Source organism: Atractosteus spatula, chromosome 5 (genome assembly GCF_055471065.1).
Source record: "Atractosteus spatula isolate fAtrSpa1 chromosome 5, fAtrSpa1.hap1, whole genome shotgun sequence".
Taxonomy (NCBI): domain Eukaryota; kingdom Metazoa; phylum Chordata; class Actinopteri; order Semionotiformes; family Lepisosteidae; genus Atractosteus; species Atractosteus spatula.
The window spans coordinates 17,543,465-17,564,586 of record NC_142710.1 but is presented as its reverse complement, the minus strand read 5'-3'; the positions used below and the strand labels follow the sequence as shown (position 1 = coordinate 17,564,586).

General features: G+C 40.8%; 1 protein-coding gene across 1 annotated transcript; it reads right to left on the bottom strand.

Annotated features, from left to right (window-relative positions):
- Positions 1–445: 445 nt before the first annotated feature.
- npffr1 (neuropeptide FF receptor 1) lies at positions 446–20,064 on the bottom strand. Its single transcript, XM_088915768.1, has 4 exons — positions 20,058–20,064; positions 11,814–12,158; positions 5,370–5,469; positions 446–3,833 (listed from the first exon to the last, which is right to left on the bottom strand). The coding sequence occupies exons 1-4, from the start codon at positions 20,062–20,064 to the stop codon at positions 2,972–2,974; spliced, it is 1,314 nt and encodes a 437-aa protein (XP_088771894.1). The 3' UTR covers positions 446–2,971.
- Between the last annotated feature and the right edge of the window lie 1,058 nt (positions 20,065–21,122).

Below are 21,122 nucleotides of genomic sequence, written 5' to 3'. Positions count from 1 at the left end.
CAAAAATTAAAACGCATAACAATAAGTTTACTACTGCGAACATTTTCAGAAATGCCATGGACTCCAGCTTGACGGTGACTACGAAATAATACTAAGAAACATCAGAGAAATCATAGCCTCAGGACCCAGCTCTCCCGTTTGGTCCGAGTCTATGTACACATTAGCACTGACGTCTTCACGCGTCTCAGGTGACAGATAATAATAGATCGTGTTGCTGTTGTTTACAGTCTGTGCTGCAGACACACAGATGGGCTCCCGGGTGTTAGCAATAAACCAATTAAGACCAGGATTAAGAGTCATGCCCACACTCTGACTTTTTCCCCTTGTGATGCCACGGTCCTTCTTAAAAGTGTTGCTTTCTCATCATTGTGTAGTTATTGGTGCTAACTAGGAGTGGAACTGCGGATTCCTTAATAAAAGAAACAAATCACCACCAATCACACAAAGTCTTCTAGGTTTTACTGTGCACGTCCATTGAAACAAAGTACATTATTTACAAAACACAGAAATTTAGCAACGGAATTCATTGATTTACACTGCTCTTCTCTTTAGAAATACAGGACTCACGCGTCTCAAGCTTTTGGACAATATTCAACAAAAGCAATCAAGTTATTAACATATAGTTTGCAGTCTTTACTTCCTTCTGTAGATAATGGAGATAAACATATACAGCGTATTTTTAGAACAGCATAAAATGAGAAACAGATCTTTCTTTAGTAATGGGATCAGCAATGATTTTATAGGAAAACGAAATTACACTTTTAGTGGTGACTCCTAGGAAAGATTGATTCAGTAATGTACATAGTCTTATTTTGAAATGTTCTGCTCTGTTTGTACAACATTTTCATTCTTTATGCAGAAACAGTTCTATGGTGATCATATTCTGAAATTTTAGGAATTGTAGCAGTCCTAATCCTAAATGTAGATTAATCCTAATCATAAGAAGTTACAGAAGATTTTGATCAAAGTGAATGAAATATGTTGAATGACAGGCTTGGCCTGTTCTCACCTAAACTATGCTGTTTAAATAACAGCCAAAGGTGTTATAATAATAGAAAACATTAGTGGTGTCTTTGAGTAAATTGTTGACGCTAATAAATATATCGGAAATTACGATTGTGCCTAAGATGTGTAAGCGTTTTGCACTACAGAATACATTACAATAATTTAGAATGAACAATTTACAATTAATTTACAATAATTTGGTGAATTTGTTTTAAAAGAAACTCTTTAACAACAATAAAATCACAGAAATGGCATCTGGTAGATACACATTATACAACTATACAAAATTCTTAGGTGCCTTGAAAACTCCCAAACGAAAACAAAACAAAGTCTACACAGATGCATACATTAAAATATAATAACAAGATTTTCAATAGCATAATATATGGAATTATATACAGAATACAGCTTACATTCTTAGAGCTCTTTTCAACTACATAGTAAAATTCAACAGAGAACTTCAGAAGGATGAACTCTGCATCAATTTCTCATTAGTTTAGGCATGAGGCTTCTGGGAAAACTGACCCTGGTCAGTGTACTTTAAGGAGTAATTCATGGAAATCAAGCAATATCTCACATTTTCTGACATTTCACACAGTTGACATTTCATAACAGAGTCACTCCTTCATATTAACAGACAGCTAATAATATTTCCCTCACTGGGACAAGAACCCCCTTAACAACCCACAGCCTCCACAATCTTTGATATAAAAAACAAGGCTGGTGTTTTTCATATTTTACTACTGTTTGTGTTGCATACGTGGCAGCATTGGTAGCTAAAATGAGATCTGTCACCTGTGCCCTGGACTGCATTCCCCCATCTTCTTATTCTTTTACGTTTCAGCCCACCTGTCACTCAGTAGAAGATTGATTCAGGCTTGACTGAAGTTTTCTATCATGGACAAGCAAAAATCAGCAGACAATTGGAAAATCTCTCACAAGTTACACACTGGACCTTGGACAACTGGACAATTTGAACTTTGAAATTGGTGGGTAAAAGGAAACAGTGTATTTCTATACACACAGGTTTTTCAACCTGGAAAATTAAAGAGTGCTGCTGTGAAGTTTGTGCACATAGGTGAGGGTTACAGGTTAGACTGTCATGGTGTTTTACTGAGCACTGACTTGAGGATTCTCAAGCACAAATTTCTGTTACGATTGGCTGACACAGTCATGGTAAAAGAAGAGTCTACAGACAGGTCAGGCCACGTTGTCACAACTGTTACTGCCACAGGGCAAGTCGAATCCCCTCTGTCTCCCTATCCTCTTCTGGAACTCACCTCCCCTGCTGACTGAGTCCCCCCTAAACCTGTTTTCCTTTCCTCTTCCCCTGTCTTCTCCAATTTCCGGGCCCTGGATCATTGCAGGATCTGCCAATCAGCTTCTAGCAAAACTGACATCATCTCCGCTTTTGCGTCTCAGTCTAATTCCTGACCTTCTTGTTCCTCCTGAAATCAGGATATCCCCTGGCAGCCCCTCCCCTTCTGAAGGTTATGGTTGCTCTTCCTCGTGTGACCCTAGCGTAGCATTACTCTTCCAGTGTGTCCTGGCACAATCACTATTTCCATTGCATTTAATGTAAATTCTGTACATTTAACACAACCCTGGACAGGAGCATCTGCTAAGAAAATTAATGCATGGGAGAGCAGGCACAGAAGTCACTTATTAACCGTGGTCAGAGAGCTGTTTTCTTGCTCCTGTTGCCATGTCTTTTTAACAAAAAAAATGTGTTTATTTTCCCCCGCTCAACACCTGAGCTGGCAGGGCAGGTAATGCTGTTCAACTACCAAATCGGGAAACACACGCCCATTTTTGTTTGGATCTGCATTTGACACGACAAGAGGGTGATTTAGGCCTTGAGCGACACCACATGGAACTGGAAACCTTTCAAGGCCTCCGTTTCTTGACATAGTTTAGATAAGACTGTGGTGGTCTAACAGAAAACCCTTAAGTCAGTTGAGGACTCCTACATTCCCCATGCAGAAACACTGCAACCATTATTTGAGGAACCCTGATCCAGATTCTCCACCACAAGCCCATGATGGGTCACCCTGCTAATCTTTCGACCAAATAGCCCCACCCCCCTCCACCTCTTCCGGCTGTCGGAGTTGTTGGGCTGAACCTCAACAAAGATACGGTTATGCTCCCTGCCACTGGCTCGTCTTTTATACGTCTCCCGGTGCTCCGATTCCAGAGAGCAGAGCTGGAACTTGACGGCAGCCTGAAATCCCCTCTTGAAGTTTTCGTTGAAGTAGCCGTAGATGATGGGGTTAACGCTGCTGTTGAAGAAGGCAAGCCAGTGCGCGAAGGGGAATATGTACACGGTCACCACGTTGAGCTGGCGAGCGGTCAGGTTGCCGTAGTCAGTCAGCAGCATTAGAGACCAGAGGGGCAGCCAGGACAGCGTGAAAAGCAGGGCCACGATCACAAGCATGTTGATGACCCTGATCTTCTTTTTGGAGACCCTGCGCCCGTCGCCGTCTTCGGAGTGGGCATCCCGGAGGGGGGCTGGGGACTTGAAGAGCTTAACGGCGATCCGGGCGTACATGATGACGATCAAGGTGAGCGGTGCCAGGTAGATGTGGGAGAAGAGGACGGTGGTGTAGATCTTGCGCATGCCCTGGTCTGGCCAGGCCTCCCAGCATGTGTACAGGGGATAGGTGTGGTTGTAGTTATCCACCATGAAGTGGTACTCATCTCTGGAGACGGTGAGGGTGACAGCGGAGGGGCACATTATGATTACGGCCAGAACCCAGATGACTGCAATGGTGACGATGGCTTTCTTCAATGTGAGTTTCTGACGGAAAGGGTAGACAATACAACGAAAACTACAAGAGAGAAAATAAAAGAGATGAATACATTTGAGTACACAAAAGACTTACAGGGCACTTCCACTTCATTATGCTGAAAAGCAGCTCTTTGTCTTTTTCTTCAAGACATTTAAGTAATCATACATCAGAATGTGCAGTCCAGTAGCATTCTTAATTTTCTCCCATTGTTCGTTCTGTTTTGCTTAATCTTATGTTGTGTCTATCATTTGAATACTTTGCATTCAAGTTCAAAGTATAATAGAACTTAATACTAAATTGAAATGCAAATAATTTTTATGCAACAAGCCTGGAATAAGTAAAATATTCTTGCAGCACAGTTTATAAAAGTCTTCATACAGAACTTTTAAAGAAGAGTATGATTAATACGAGATGATTGTTTCACGTTAAAAGTTATTATGCGCTCTTATACAAATCAATGTTCAAAGATGCCTTAATTTTCCCTTTCTGGAGCTTGGGTCCCCACAGAGAAAAGCAGATCACACAGAATACTAGATGGTCTTCTGTTTGTTCATTGAAACTTTGTATGGCAGACGCATTATCTCATGGTGATTCCCAAACTCTTTGAAGACTCCTCCATTGATTCAGATGTTGTTAATCACCATCTCATTATGCACCAAAGAGGATATGTGTCTGCAATACAAAATCCATCAAATTAGCAGCTTTTAACCTACCTTTTTCATCTTAATCCTTCACCTTAATCCTTTAATGTTTCAGTGGTTTTCTCCACACTTTCCATAATTTCAAACTTTGCAAACATCTACGCAACTCATTTACAACTTTGTACCATGCCTATCACTGTGATACAAAAACATACATGTTGCTGCTCTGCAGTCCAGAGAAAAGCAACCAGATACCCCTTTTTTACACAAAGGGTTACAGAAGACTGCAACAAATGACTCTGCCATGTTGTTTTAGCCAATCCTCTGGCTTCTTTCACAGGACAGTTGGATGAGATCCTGGGATCAGTTACTTACTGAAAACCAAAGAAGCCAGGTGGGCTTGATGTTCAGCAGCACTATTTCATTCAATTTTATCTGTTGTTTGGAGGGCGTTTATTCCTCTATATTTAAATCAATCTGCTATATATAAATATGATCCCTGCATACTCCTAAAACAGATATTTATCTGGTTACCAGTTCCTGTGTCTGCTTCTCCATTTCATTTTCAGTGTCTTTCCACATATCACAGGTGAAAGGAATTAGAGGACATTTTCAATCAATCAAGGTTTATTTATCAAATGCACAACAATACATACAGCGGTGGTTGTCGGCAAAGAAATGCTTTTTCCGTAAGCACGCAAGGAGAGATTGAACAGAAGTTGCTAGAAGTTGATCTTTCCTACACCGCCTATAGATCACTGGCATCACTGGCAAAGGAATTCATACTTACATCATCATTTCCTGCATTTGAACATTTTTACTTTGCTGTACTTTCCACTGAATAACCCGACCTGAAGGGGTGATTTGATGGTGGCATCAATCTCTGTAAGTGGTAAAGGGTTTTACTGGGGTGAGGAGGGGAGCAGACATTTACCGTTCCACCGCAATGGCCACCAGTGTGAAGACCGAAGCGGACACTGATGCTCCCTGCACCAGGCCACTCATTTTGCAGACGGTGTTGTTGAACGGCCAGCCTGGGGAAAGGACGAAGCAGATTCTGCTCAGTAAAACTACAGAGGTGTAGCCTAGTCAGCTTTGAGCACCACCCAGCCCAGTGCTGTTCACCTTGATGACTCATGCCAAGCACAGTTCCAACTGCATCATCAAGTTTGCCGATGACACGACAATGAGTCACCATACAGAGAGGAGGTGGAGCAACTACTGGACTGGTGCACAAACAACAACCTATCTCTTAATGTAAACACAACAAAAGATAATCATTGACTTCAGGAGGGCCCACGCTGATCACTCCCCACTGTACATCAACAGCTCCCCTGTGGAGACAGTTAGAAGCACCAAGTTTCTTGGTGTACACATTACAGGCGACCTCACTTGGTTACTCAATACCAACTCCCTAGCCAAGAAAGCACGGCAGCATCTCTATTTCCTGTGGCGACTGAGGAGGGTGCCCATTCTTACCACCTTCTACAGAAGCACCATTGAGAGCACCTTGACCTGCTGCATCACTGTTTGGTTTGGGAATTGCAACGCTTCAGACCGCAAAACCCTGCAACGAATTGTGGAAACAGCTGAAAAGATCATTGGAGCCTCCCTACCTTCCATTTCTGTCACCTTTCACAAACGCTGCATACACAGGGCCCCAGTATAGTAGATGACCCCTCCCTTAAACTCTTTGCCCTCCTACTATCTGGGAAAAGATATCGCAGTCTACGGGCTAGCTCCCCCAGACTCTCGAACAGCTTCTTCCCGCAGACTGTCAGGCTCCTCAACACCTTGCAATCTACTTGCACCCACTCCAATTCCAGAAACAGGGTTTAAATCCCTCCAATGTGTTGTATATATTGTATTATGTATTTACCTTGTGATTTGCACTATCTGCACTTTGCATCATGTGTTCCTGTCTACAATGTTTATGTCAGAGTCCTGTCTGTCCTGTCTGTATTTAATAATAATAATTGCTTACACTTATATAGCGCTTTTTCTGGACACTCCACTCAAAGTGCTTTACAGGTAATGGGGACTCCCCTCCACAACCACCAATGTGCACCATCCACCTGGATGATGCGACGGCAGCCATAGTGCGCCAAAACTCTCACCACACACCAGCTATCAGTGGGGAGGAGAGCAGAGTAATGAAGCCAACTCATATGGGGATTATAAGGAGGCCATGATTGGTAAGGACCAATGGGAAATTTGGCCAGGACGCCGGGGTTACACCCCTACTCTTTTCGAGAAATGCCCTGGGATTTTTAATGACCACAGAGAGTCAGGACCTCGGTTTTACATCTCATCCAAAGGACGGCACCTTTTTACAGTATAGTGTCCCCGTCACTATACTGGGGCATTAGGACCCACATAGACTGCAGGGTGAGCACCCCCTGCTGGCCCCACTAACACCTCTTCCACCAGCAGCCTTAGCTTTCCCCAGGAGGTGTCCCATCCAGGTACTGACCAGGCTCACACCTGCTGAGCTTCAGTGGGTTCCCAGTTGTGAGTTGCAGGGTGATGTGGCTGCTGATTACATACATTATTTGATTTTCATTGCATATGTGTCTCCTGTTTAAGCAAAAGATAATGTCCTTCTTGAGGTGATTCTGTACACTGATTATATGTCAGCTTTGAAAAGAGATCTCCAGGATAAATTAATTTTCAAACCCCTGCCATTGTATCCCTGTGACTGGACAGCATTAGAAGAGTAATATCCAGTTTATTTTTGCATTCTTAACTGGCAGTCTTGAGATTCTTCTTCTTAAACCTGCACTGTTATTGAAAGCAAGTGACGGCTGAATAGACTTCTTTCAAACGGAGAGCAGTCTAATATGCTGTTTCCAAAAGATCAGTTATAATTGAAATTCCCTTCCACAACAATTCATTAATTCTAAAATACTGTATATGTGCATTTGTAGTCTGGTTCCCAAAAGAACTAATTACAGTGTTGTCACTTAAGTTAACCCTCTTTGTTTGCCAAGTCCTTTTTCAGCTAAATCACACAAAATAATTAAATTCCATTATAAAAGAACATAAATGAATTAATTAAAATGATCCTTTTGTAACTCAAGGATTCAAGAATTGAATATACTGCATTGTTTCTTTGGTAATGTGATTTTCCACATCAAAGAGCATAATCTAAATAATGTTTGGTAAGACAAATATAGGCAAGAGTTAAAATGAACCTTATAGAACTTAATTTCTATAATTCCATATTATCTATACTACTAAATTAACTAACATAGTTTGTTTTTCCTTTGAGCTTTAAATTTCAACAAAATTTGAGATTTTAAAATTAAATGTTCACTAGAACCCGGGTATGTTTTCTTTTACAGCAAAGTAAACAAAAAACACTACTTCAATGAGAAATCATTTACAGAGTGAGAGAGACCATGTGAATGTATATGAGTGCGTGAGACTGTAAGAGTGAGAATGAGAGTCAGATTGAAGCGAGAGTGTGAATGAGAGAGTGAGAGAATCTGAGTGAGTGTAAGAGAGTGTGAGAGGTGAGAGTGTGTGAATGTGAGTGAGAGTGTGAATGAGAGAGAGTGAGAGAATCTGAGTGAGAGTGTAAGAGTGTGAGAGTAAGTGTGAATATGAGTGAGAGTGTGAATGAGAGAGAGTGAGAGAATCTAAGTGAGAGGTGAGAGTGTGTGAGAGTGTGTGAATATGAGTGAGAGTGTGAATGAGAGAGAGTGAGAGAATCTGAGTGAGAGTGTGAGAGTGTGAGAGTGTGTGAATGTGAGTGAGAGTCTGAATGAGAGATAGTGAGAGAATCTGAGTGAGAGTGTGAGAGTAAGTGTGAATATGAGTGAGAGTCTGAGTGAGAGAATCTGAGTGAGAGTGTGAGAGTGTGAGAGTGTGTGAATGTGCGTGAGTGTGAATGAGAGTGAGAGAATCTGAGTGAGAGTGTGAGAGTGTGTGAATGTGCGTGAGTGTGAATGAGAGAGTGAGAGAATCTGAGTGAGAGTGTGAGAGTGTGTGAATGTGCGTGAGTGTGAATGAGAGAGAGTGAGAGAATCTGAGTGAGAGTGTGAGAGTGTGTGAATGTGCGTGAGTGTGAATGAGAGAGAGTGAGAGAATCTGAGTGAGAGTGTGAGAGTGTGTGAATGTGCGTGAGTGTGAATGAGAGAGAGTGAGAGAATCTGAGTGAGAGTGTGAGAGTGTGAGAATGTGCGTGAGTGTGAATGAGAGAGAGTGAGAGAATCTGAGTGAGAGTCTGAGAGTGTGTGAATGTGCGTGAGTGTGAATGAGAGAGAGTGAGAGTATCTGAGTGAGAGTGTGAGAGTGTGTGAATGTGAGTGAGAGTGTGAATGAGAGAAAGTGAGAGAATCTGAGTGAGAGTGTGAGAGTGTGTGAATGTGTGTGAGTGTGAATGAGAGAGAGTGAGAGAATCTGAGTGAGAGTGTGAGAGTGTGAGAGTGTGTGAATGTGAGTGAGAGTCTGAATGAGAGAGAGTGAGAGAATCTGAGTGAGAGTGTGAAAGTGTGAGAGTGTGTGAATGTGCGTGAGTGTGAATGAGAGAGAGTGAGAGAATCTGAGTGAGAGTGTGAGAGTGTGTGAATGTGAGTGAGAGTCTGAATGAGAGAGAGTGAGAGAATCTGAGTGAGAGTGTGAGAGTAAGTGTGAATATGAGTGAGAGTCTGAATGAGAGAGAGAGAATCTGAGTGAGAGTGTGAGAGTGTGAGAGTGTGTGAATGTGAGTGAGTGTGAATGAGAGAGAGTGAGAGAATCTGAGTGAGAGTGTGAGAGTGTGTGAATGTGCGTGAGTGTGAATGAGAGAGTGAGAGAATCTGAGTGAGAGTGTGAGAGTGTGTGAATGTGCGTGAGTGTGAATGAGAGAGAGTGAGAGAATCTGAGTGAGAGTGTGAGAGTGTGAGAGTGTGTGAATGTGAGTGAGAGTCTGAATGAGAGAGAGTGAGAGAATCTGAGTGAGAGTGTGAAAGTGTGAGAGTGTGTGAATGTGCGTGAGTGTGAATGAGAGAGAGTGAGAGAATCTGAGTGAAAGTGTGAGAGTGTGTGAATGTGAGTGAGAGTCTGAATGAGAGAGTGAGAGAATCTAAGTGAGAGGAGAGAGTGTAAGTGTGAATCTGAGTGAGAGTGTGAGGGAGAGTGAATGAGAGTGAGGGAATCTAAGTGAGAGGTGAGAGTGTAAGTGTGAGTGTGAATGAGAGAGTGAGAGTGTGTATAAGAGAGAGTGACAGAGAGAGTGTGAGGGTGTGAGTCTGATTGAGAGCGAGAGCGTCTGAGTGAGAGTGAAACTAAAAGTGTGAGCAGGGGTCAAGGGTGTGAGAGTGAGAATGTGACTGAGTCTGAGTGAGAGTGTGTGTGAGTGAGAAAAACCGACAGTGGGAGTGTAAGAGTGAGAATTTGAGCCAGAATGAGAATGAGGGTGTGATACTATACAAACACAGGGCTTTAGGAATCTGGTTCCAGCCCTTGAACTCCTGGAGGACTTCAGAGACAGGCCAGATCAGCCTTGTGTCATCACTTATTTAGAGATTAATCCTTCATTACCATAAGATTTATCATTAATTCATTTTGAAGTGCTTTAATGCCAGTTAAAATTAAAGTTCTTGATGTGCAGTGTCTGGTATTGTTTTCTTTAAGACTATGTTTCACAGGACACTGGCTACAGGACAAAGGCTCCAACTCTCTCTGTAAGCACCAGCATACAGAATCATGCATGTTGTCCACACTCTGCAATATGCCTGCACTGCATATTGAACAAGTGCAAACACCGTTTTAAGCAGATTCTGTACCTTTACTTTCCTTTCATTGCATTACTGTGTTTACTTTCTCAGTTACAGTGAGAATTAAACAAACTTTTTGTTACCATTGTATGTTTGTTTACTTTTATCTTTCTTTAGCTATTGTTTAAAAACAGCAAAGTCTGCGTACATCTTACTATATACAATACAATATAGTACTTGTACTTCTGTTGTAAAGTGGCCTGTAAGCAAAGATACTAAAAAACTCCTTAATATTTAATAGGATTTATAGTATAAATTCACTTCATTTTTACAGCACTAAAAACCAGCCGCAATACATGAAGACACCACAGGGCGGGAGAAGGTAAAACCATTTATGTATTTAAGTGATTAACGCAATGGTATCATACTCATCTGAATAAAGTAAAACATAAAAATGAAACATAAACTGATTCTGAGCAAGATTTTATAAAAAAAGATTTAAAACATCAAATTGGTATCAATTTAAATCAACAGAAATTTTGTTGTTGTTATTATTATTATATTATGGTGTTAGTGGGGCCAACAGGGGGCGCTCACCCTGTGGTCTGTGTGGGTCCTAATGCCCCAGTATAATGACAGGGACACTATACTGTAAACAGGCACCGTCCTTCAGATGAGACGTAAAACCGAGGTCCTGACTCTCTGTGGTCATTAATAATCCCAGGGTGTTTCTCAAAAAGAGTAGGGGTGTTACCCTGGTGTCCTGGTCAAATTTCCCATTGGCTTTATCAATCATGGTCTCCTAATAATCCCCATCTCTGAACTGGCTTCATCACTCTGCTCTCCTCCCCACTGATAGTTGATGAGCGTACTGGTGCACTATGGCTGCCGTCGCATCATCCAGGTGGATGCTGAACATTGGTGGTGGCAGAGGGGAGTCCCCATTACCTGTAAAGCGCTTTTAGTGGACTGTCCAGAAAAGCGCTATATAAGTGTAAGCATTTTATTATTATTATTATTATTATTATTATTATTATTATTACAAAAACATGGCTGCTCTTGATTCATTAAAAAAAGAATGACAAGGAATGCCCCAAAGGAATGTTGCATACAGACTGGTTAAAGGAACTGAATCTCATTAGACTTGAAAAAGTACTCAGGGACAAGTCGAACATATGAGGATCCGTGCATTTAGTCCACTTTACACAAAGAGATTTGGGTGTTACTTAGCCTTATTATTGAAGGCTAATCCAGTGAGTCTACAAGAAACATCTGGATGGATGGAATGATGTTGCTGATGTACTTATGACTGTGTAACACTACATTTTTACCACTGGTCACCGATGGCATTGATGAGGTCCTTTAGAAGTCTGGAAGGGGGGATTTGAGGGTTGGAACTGTGTGCGATGGGGGATGGGTTTAAAGAGTAGAAAGAGTTTAATTTTGGGTGTACAGATTGCATTAGCTATGTTGTGCTGTATGATTCAATTTTATTAAAATAATAAAAAAATCTAGGTGACTGACGAGCAATAAGCCCGTTGCAAACCAAATAGGCAATTTAGACTGAATAGCCACCTCTCAGTTGAAACCTTGCTTATTTTCTTATTGTCCTATTCAATTGTTGAAACAGTTTGCATATATATACAGTATGAATAGGTCTCTGATGCCATTCCTACCTGTTATCAAGTTGTCCACTAGGGTAGTCGGCACACAGAATATTCCCACCAGCAGATCGCTGATGGCTAGGTTCAGGATAAAAATGTTAGTGACTGTTCTCATCTGTTTGCTCTTTAACACAATGAAACAAACAAGACTGTTGCCCGTCATGCACAGAAAGAAAATGAGGACATAGGCAAAAATGAATATGGTTGCTACAGGAGGAGAGTGCTGGTAATAAGATGAATAAGTGTAATTATCTATCTTCCGCAAAGAAATATTAGTGTGTCCATTTTCGGTGTCCAGAGAGCTGGTGTTTGGAGACGGAGAAAAAGTTAACCCTACAAGAAACAAAAAAAGAAATACTGCATTAATTTCCAATACATCTTTTTAAATTTAAAATGTTTTATGTGGGCATAGTGTGATTGGATGCAACAGTTTTTCTGTAAGAAAAACAAGATTAAAATATCTTTCTAGTCCATTAAAGGAAAAGGCTACATATGAATTTATCTGCATCAGGAAATACATAGACACAACACTCTCATATTCTTACATCTAGTTTACAGGACATGGGTTATTTGTGTTGAACTTTCTTTCACATTGATCTCTTTTCAAGATCTTCACATTACAAAGCCTGTGACTGAATTTCTTCTTCAGCATTTAAAAAACATGTTCTGACAAGGGTACATAGCACAGAAATCCTTTTTATGACAAGTGCTCTAAGTGTTTATTGAGCCCTCTTGCAAGGGCAAATAAAATAGACTTATTGATACAACAGCAAAAAAAACTTGAAGCCCTTGTTACATTTGATAGTCAGATTGTTTTTCTTATTAAATGATCCCATAACGCAATTCCTCATTTCATATTTGTCAGCATTTGTACAAAAAAACACTTGTAAAAAGAGAATGTTACATCATCCAATGATTTCGAGTACTACAGCTCTTGGGAATAGATGTTAAAGACATGTCACTATGGAGTACAGGGCTAATTTCCTGGCAAAAGCAAAATTCAATGCACTTATTATCACCCAGTAGAAAGAGGGTGCTTGATAACAAGCAGAGAGCTTAGCAAAGTATTGGTACTTTTGGTGATTATAGGAAAGTTCTTTAATTTTGTTTCTGTTTGGAGTAATTTTCAGTAACACTTTAAACGGTGTGTTCGCTGGACTGGTGACATGATAGTAGATTATAGCTCCTAATGGTTATGAAAGATCACAGTAGTCATCGAATTATTTTGATAAATAAAATTTGGAATGTGAGTAAAATTCAGTTTCTTTTAAAATGGTCCACAAAAATTGTTTGTATTTTGCATGATTGGCTTTGTAAGGGCAGCAGAGTGACAGAGTGGTTAAAAATGCTGCTACCCAGCTCACATGTTTTTCTGTGCCTTCTGTGTGGAGTTTACATGTTCGCCCCATATTCACATGGGAATTTCTCCAGGTGCCCTGCCCCCACCCTATCCAAAGACATGCTGCTTAGTATTGATCGTCTGCTCTAAATTTCTCCTGTCTCTGTGACCATGCAATGGACTGGCGCCCCCTTCAGGGCTAGAGCTGCCATGAGCACTTAGTCCAACCTCGTGCCCGGTGCTTCCAGGACAGGCTCTAAACTGCTGTGACCCTCCCCAGGACAAGATCATTTCTGATAAAGAATGGATGGTATTTTAAGTCACTCACAAAAAAACACAACAAACAGGCACTTCAAAACAGGGATTAATAACTATATTTGTTTCTCTATATATGATAATGTCACACAACAAATTAGAATTTGATTGATTGTAAGCTTTCACAGCAAATTTAAGCAATAACGTTTTAATGACATTTCCTGCACTCAACAGGCAGAAATTTCTCCATATCTTTAACTCGGGAAGGCTTGATTTCATCTTGAAGTTTGGCACTGTGGCCAGTCTAGACTGGGGTCTCACACATGGATAGAGATGAGAATATGATGACATAATTGGAGCTCAATCTGAAAATAAAACACGAGGAAACCAGGAAGGATTAATCCTGTTGAGATGTGCTCTTACACAGAGCTCATAATAACAAATTCACAGGTTACTGAATTAAGCTGTAATTCACTCTGAGACTCAAGTCTCTGATTATGGTATTAGTTGTTATTGATTTATTTTGGGGTGGCACAGTGGGACAGTGGTTAGCCCTGGATTAAATTCCTGGGGTGCCTGAAGTTTGTATGTTCTTCCTGTGTTCACATGGGTTTCCCCCCCACAGTCCAAAGACATACTGGTAGGCTAACTGGTTTCTGGGTTAACTGCCCCTGGTGTGAGTGTGTCTCAGTCTGTGTGTGCCCCGTGATGGACTGGCATCCCATTCATGGTATTATCATGCCTTGGGCCTGCTGATTGTCGGGATAGGATTCTGTTTTTGATAAGGTGGTTAGAAAATGGATGGATGAAATTTATTGTAATGCTAATTATAATATTAAACAAATAACTACTGTTAAATTAATATTAAATACAGCAGAATTTGTACATTCATCGGATGACAAGATTCTTCAACTGGGTTTGGAAAAAAATGTAACTGGACTGCTGCTGATTCAGCTTACGAAATACATAAAATAATCACAATTAAAATTACATTTGGAATTGCACAATTACAATCGCAGTTGATATCAGGATTAAAGGTCAGTACCTGGGGAAATTATGTGGGGTGTGACTGGTGGACTGGTCCTAGTAAAAGTCTTTTCATGGCTTTAGGACTGGCTGATACTTTAAATTAGAAATTGTCCCGCTGAAAATTGCACTGGGCTTGTTTCCTGTGGTTTCATTTCAAACTAATAGAAATGGGAGAAAGAAATATATATATATAAAAGAAATTAAAATCTCTTGTACCCTGTCATAAAATAGATGGATTAAACATCTCATATTCATAAAAAGTTCAGCATTGGTAATTGATTCTTTGGTGAAAATGATGAAAGTCAGTTAATGAATCTAAATGCTTGGATTCATATACTGTTTGTGTCTCAGCAGATCTATCAAAACAAGGGGATGGACCGCATGCGTTTTTCCAGACTTTTCTTGGCCATTTTGTTGGCAGTCATACACAGTTATACTAGCAATGACAGAAGGGGTTCACTTGATCAATTAAAATAGATTTCTGTCTTGTTAAAGAAGAATGTGTCTGTTGAATGATTTTTAACGTGAATGGGGCTTCCTAGATGTCTGTTTCTTTTAATACAATACGATGCGAGTGAAAGTACTGTCCTCTGAGTTTTCTACAGGAAATTACGTCCAATTAAAATTGTACAGACCAAAACCAAGTCATTTACAACACATTATTTTTATTCGATTAACAGTTCATCTCAACGAAGCACCCATAAACAGAAATATTGATTTCTGAAGAACCCACAGCTATACTCATCGTAGCACTAAGTGGTCCACTAAATTCACACAGACACAAAGAGCCAAACAAATAGAGCAGAATTATCCAACACCCACACTCATCCTTGCCTTCTATTCAGAAAATAAGCTATTAATTTGTCGGAAAAAAAATATTGTAATGTCTCCAATAGATGACCACCCTTAAAAATACTTTAAGCTACTGCAAAACCATAGACTGACTGCCATGTGACTTACTCTAAGAAACATAAAAGGTCAGCAACAAGTGAGAAAGGAAAGTCCCAGGTTACAAATGTAAAAAACATGAGTTTTATAGCAAATATAAGAAATACAAATTCTTGCATGTAGTAATGTAATGTAATGTAATTTAATAATGATTAAATACACAGTGCCACACAAAAGCTTTTTTTCTTAAAATCAACATTTCTCATAATTTAGAAGATGAAAATTGTATTATTACTACATGGCTTAACCCGCTGTACAATAAAAAGTCTAAATTGTTATGGAATATCTTTAAATCTCCAGTGTGTTAGAGTCTATGTGCTCTGATGCTTTCAAGTGCTCCAGAAAGGGTCATAAGTAGTGATTATACATAGTGGGTATATTGGTGTATTTTACAAATATACAGTAGTTCAGGTGGGTAGCTGCGTCAGCATGCGAGGGTTTTTTTTATTACAAACCCACAGATTCACACAGCTATTTCCCGTATAGCTCATTTCACCCCAAACACACTAAAAACTCTCCCTTTTTCACAGTTCCTTCGGCTACGACGATTATGCAGCAACGACATTGACTTCCAGAACCAAGCCCTCAAAACGTACTCCTTTTTCACCAACAGAGGATACCCCAGTGGTGTTATTGGCAGTGCCCTTGCCCGAGCCAAAAACACCCCACGGACCATCAACTCAATCAGGAACTCCCGCTGTAACAACTGCATTCCTTTGGTGCTTCCTTACCACCCCAACACACTTCCTATCCCCAGGACTATTAACAACAACTTTTCCACTCTACAGGATGATCCCTCCATCCCTCCATCATCTCATATCGCTGACCACCTAATCTGCACAACCTTCTTGTTTACAGCTCCCTTGACCGCCCTCAGCAACCATCCACACCAGACACTTTCCCTTGCAACAGAGCTCGCTGTATCACCTGCAAGTACACATCTAACACCACACTCATTCAAGGCCCGTCGGGACAATTCCGGATCACCCAGACAGCATCTTGTACCTCCAGCAACCTTATTTACTGTATCTCTTGCAGTAAATGCCCAGCCATTTACATTGGAGAAACAGGAAGGAGACTCGGAGACCGCTTCAGAGAACATGTCAGGGCTGTGAAGATTAAAGATCTCTCCAAGCCCATTGTTTCTCATTTCACCTCTGACGGCCACGACCACTCTAATCTCTCCATCTGTGTTCTCAAAGATGGTTTTCCGAACTCATACATCAGAAAGACTACCAAAACCAGAATTATCCTGCAGCTAGGATCACACCTTCCCCCTTCTCTTAACGACAGACTACTCATCTAAATTTTCTCCATTCATTGGAAGTTTCATTTCATACCTCTCTACACCTATTCTGACTTCACACCTCTTGATTGGCCTCTCTTTCTGTCCCCTGCTCCCGCCCCTCACTCCTCCTCTCTCCCAGCCTTTGTTCTCCCACTACATTACCTTTGCTTACTGCCCTGTCTTTCTCACACCTGAAGAAGGCTCCACGGCCGAAACGTTGTGTTTTCTTTCTTCTTTTTTTCAGCATGGAATGAACTTATTACTTGTTCTTTTACAAATATATACAATTATAGAACATTGGAAGCTCATGTATTGGTGGGATAAATGTACAAGTATTACTCTGTCTAAAAGAGGACTGTTTTGCATTAAGAGGAATGTTAGAGAATGGATAAACAAAAGGGAGGTTAGAATTGATTACCAATTTCAAATAAACCCACAGAGGTTTGAAAATCTGTGTTCTTGAAGAGGCACTGTGTTTCAAGCTGAGCATCCACTGCTAACAATTTCTCCCTATTCAAAGTGCATTTACTGTATATTGATTCTCTGGGATATGAAACGCAACAAAATTCCAGCCTGCCATAACGCTTCAGAGAGTCTTTCAGACAGCTGGAGATTTGTTTGACTGATTCAATGCACACAGAACCTCCCATGATACATGGCCTTGGTTGCTTGTGTTGTGTCTGCACTGCATTTCTTATTAAGGTACCAGAAGGCATAGAGGTGCACTAATGCCTTGAATGTCCTGCTTCAAATTCACCTCTGAGAAGCAAGGCATGTAGTTAAGGCTGACTGTATGAGTAAATTATATACAAATATTAAATCGGAGCTGGTGAGCAAAATAAATAGTTTCAAACTACAAGAAGTAGGTGATGATTTTGTATATAAACAACTATGTGGTCTGAATTCCAGTAAAATCACCAGGCTACCTGACATTCCTGTTGCGATAGGTTTTCATAGCCAATGCAAATTTACATCCACTATGAAATTAGCTATTACTATGAATATAGTTACTGATGACTAGAATTTAGCAGGAACTAGACTGCACTCTTAGAAAAAATAAAGTTGTAAATTCGACCAGTCCACATCCTCTCGGCAATGATGATGATGATGTTATCCGGTCAGTCGGATCCGACTCTCGGCGATTCTATAGGCCATCTCTCGCCACGCTTTCCGGTCTTGGACTTTCCCTTTCAGCTGTTCTATGCCTAAACCAGTGTCTCGGCAATAACCAAATATTAAAAAGATCAGATTATACTAAATAAACAGGGTAGTTATTTAATAGTTAACAGCTTAATGACTAAGTATTAGTCAGGATTTACGGGAAGCTTTTCCAAAGATACACATTTTATCTCACTGAGTTCTGTTCATTCTGAAACTGCCAAAGATAATGGTCTTTGATTTTTTAAAAAACTTTCCATTCTATGGATTATGAAATTTTGTGTGATACATTAGAAGCAAAGCAGAGTTTTCTCCCTTGAGGCTGAAGTTCCAAACGTCAAGACCAGCATTTTGCACCAATATGCTCTGAACATCCAGACACAAAACAGAACCCGGCACAGCAGTCCATAATAACAGTGTCTTCTACAAAGTGGGAGGATGATGACCACTAAAGGAAGGTGCTTAACACTGCACTGCAATAACACATGATGTGGTTGAGAGTTTAATTAGCTGTTGTGGATTTTTTTTTTACTAATGCCAGAAAAATAGCTGTGAATGGATTTTTTTCACAGGGTAGTCAGAAGGTTTACATGTTCACAAATACAATGTAAGGTAGTGAGCAGTACGATGTTTGATGGCTGCTCCTCATGATGCTGTCCCATTTATCTTTTATTTTCTGCTGGGGGCTCTATTGCAGCAGCACAGTGGTGTCTGCCTCCCAGCTCTTGGACCCTGGGTTCAATTCCATACTGGGTGGGGAGGGGGGGGCTTCTCTGTGGAGTCTGCATGCCTAGTCCTGGTTTCCTCCCTGAGAAACGTTAACTGGGTTAATTGGTGTTTCTGTGTGTGTGCCCTCTGACTGACTGGTACTGTAGGTCCACCAGGGTACGCTATTGCTATGAGCTCATGGCCGCCCTGGTCCTCACCAGCAGAGCTGGCTTTCTGAGAAAGGATGGATCAATACTCTGTAATGTGTGCTTTGAACATCCCCACTAACTGGAACGTTTCTTTCCACAGCTCCCGGAGTTAAAATGGGGCGTCCTTACAAAGTTCCGACACAAACAGATAGTAACTGTTGATGAAGTACACGCACGAATTCAATTATTCTCGAGGTCTGTATTTCTTCTCTTTTGGTAAAACTTTTTTAATCCTATTGTAACGCTTACGGCCGACAGGTACTGTGTAAGAGCCGGCGTACCAGAGCAGGTGACGTCACCGCCCTTCCCTGTGATAGCAGGAGTACAGCTACTGGGCTGTAGAGAGATCTCTCTTTAGCTCACCGGGCTGGGTCCCTGCTGAGTGACGCGGGAGTCCCGGGTTCGAGCCCCGGACGGTGCGGGGCCGACCTAATGCGGCAAGGGCGCCCGCCTGAGCCCCCGTTGCGTTACACTATTGTATTGGGGCAAAGGAAACGATTGTTATTACTGAGGGGATGGATATAGAGGAGGCTTAAATATAAACGGAACATCTTTTTTTTCCTTGAAAAAAGGTGTTACGTCATAGATGTGAGAAATTCTTCAAGGTTTCAGAACAATCGGTTCGGGGTTTAATCCGAGAGGACGGACAGAATGAGCGCTCGCCTGAAGCATATCATTTAAAAAATCTACGAAATCAGTTCTGGTGCGTGGTGTGAGAACTGCTCAATGCACTGCACTTAGTCGCTATGTCATAGTTTGGAATGAAAATCGCTATTTAATTGTAAGGAGTTGTTCTAATTATTATCACCTTAACATCCAGTACTCGGAGAAAATACTGTCTTCCCCATACTTTCACAATTCTAATACAGTACTGTATTTCATTTTCAGAACTGTTGTTTACCTGCAAAATTCTAGTAAGACTCAAGGAACGTAGAGTAAATCAATAATGCCACATGGAAATTAGCATCTGTTCAACCATTTGTATTTTTTTACCATGAATCAATCATTTTTTACATAGCGCTTTCGGGGTAGAGCATTCTCAAATTGGGGGTTTTAATCGACACAAGCGCTGGAGCTGTTAAGTTCTTGTAATTTAAAAAAAATATATTAATTTATATCGATAACTCTCTTGCACAGGAAAATTAACTCCGTTTCAATTTAGACTAACTGGACCTAAGAGAAATTGCAGGCTGCAAAGCACGGACGTTTAACATGCATGACAGGATCGGAATGTTGCTTGTATATTTGTCTCTCCTTTTTCAGTCTAACAAATGGTATTTTGTGACTAATACTTCAGCATTAAACAAAATCATTAGTCTTACCTTGCATGATCGGTCTGAACCCGGCTTCACTTGGAAGTCTTTCCTAAGTAGAAGCTGACAGTCTAGTCTTTTCAGCAGAAACACGGAGTCTAATTTGAAATAGTATTGCTATTTCGTTTCCTTCCAAAACGCGAAATATGTCTTCAGAGTGAAATTGACTAAACCAGTTTTGGGTTCATGAAAACCTGTTTAAAAGATCTTCGAGTGACATCCCAGAAGTGTTTAGTTACAGCAGCCTAATATTCCTATAATAGATGGGCTTCTGAACAGGACCCATGCGCTCCTTTCTAATCAAATTGTTTCTTTTGACTTTAACGTATCTTGGCCGTAGTACTTCTGATCGTTTTGACTAACAAAAATAAAATAAAACTTCCCAGCATAAATTAACAACTTCTGCGAGGACCAGAAAAGCACGAATGTCTAAGAAGGCGTGCTGCAGCGAAACTGAGTTCCCCCCCGTCACCTTTATCATAAGCGAACATCGGCCAATGTGGTCATCAAGAGCTCCGCACAGTCAATTGCATATGTAGGCTCTTCCAGCAGTACCTGAGAGACGTCTGCGGGAGCAAACGAGGGTGGGGGCAGTACAGCATGCAGCCCGTGACCCACCGCACATTTTCAAACTGCTCCTTTTCGTTAGAAAAAAGGTCTCACGGGTGCTTTTGATTCCACTCCTTCGCTTCCATTAGTTGAGACGCAGAAAAAAAAATGGGACAAAAATCAATTTAAGGAGGGTAACAGGCAACAACCATAAAAACCTGTTAGACCATATGGCCAAACCAATTTGCAAGCCTTTAAAAATGCCTTTCAACATATACTGCTTTCTATACGCAGTCCATGGTGATAATATGTGGGCGATGTAACAAGTCAAACTATCTCTAATGATCGCACTGTTACAACCTTTTAATGGGCACAGGGCAATTAATGTTCTAGAGAGCATGAACACGAAGTTTCAAAAGGTGTACGTATTTGAGGGAACACAAATGGCAGAAACTTCACAAACTTTTCTAAAACCTTGCCGTGTTGTTATACGGGGGATCACCGTAAATCTGATCCAAAGCATGG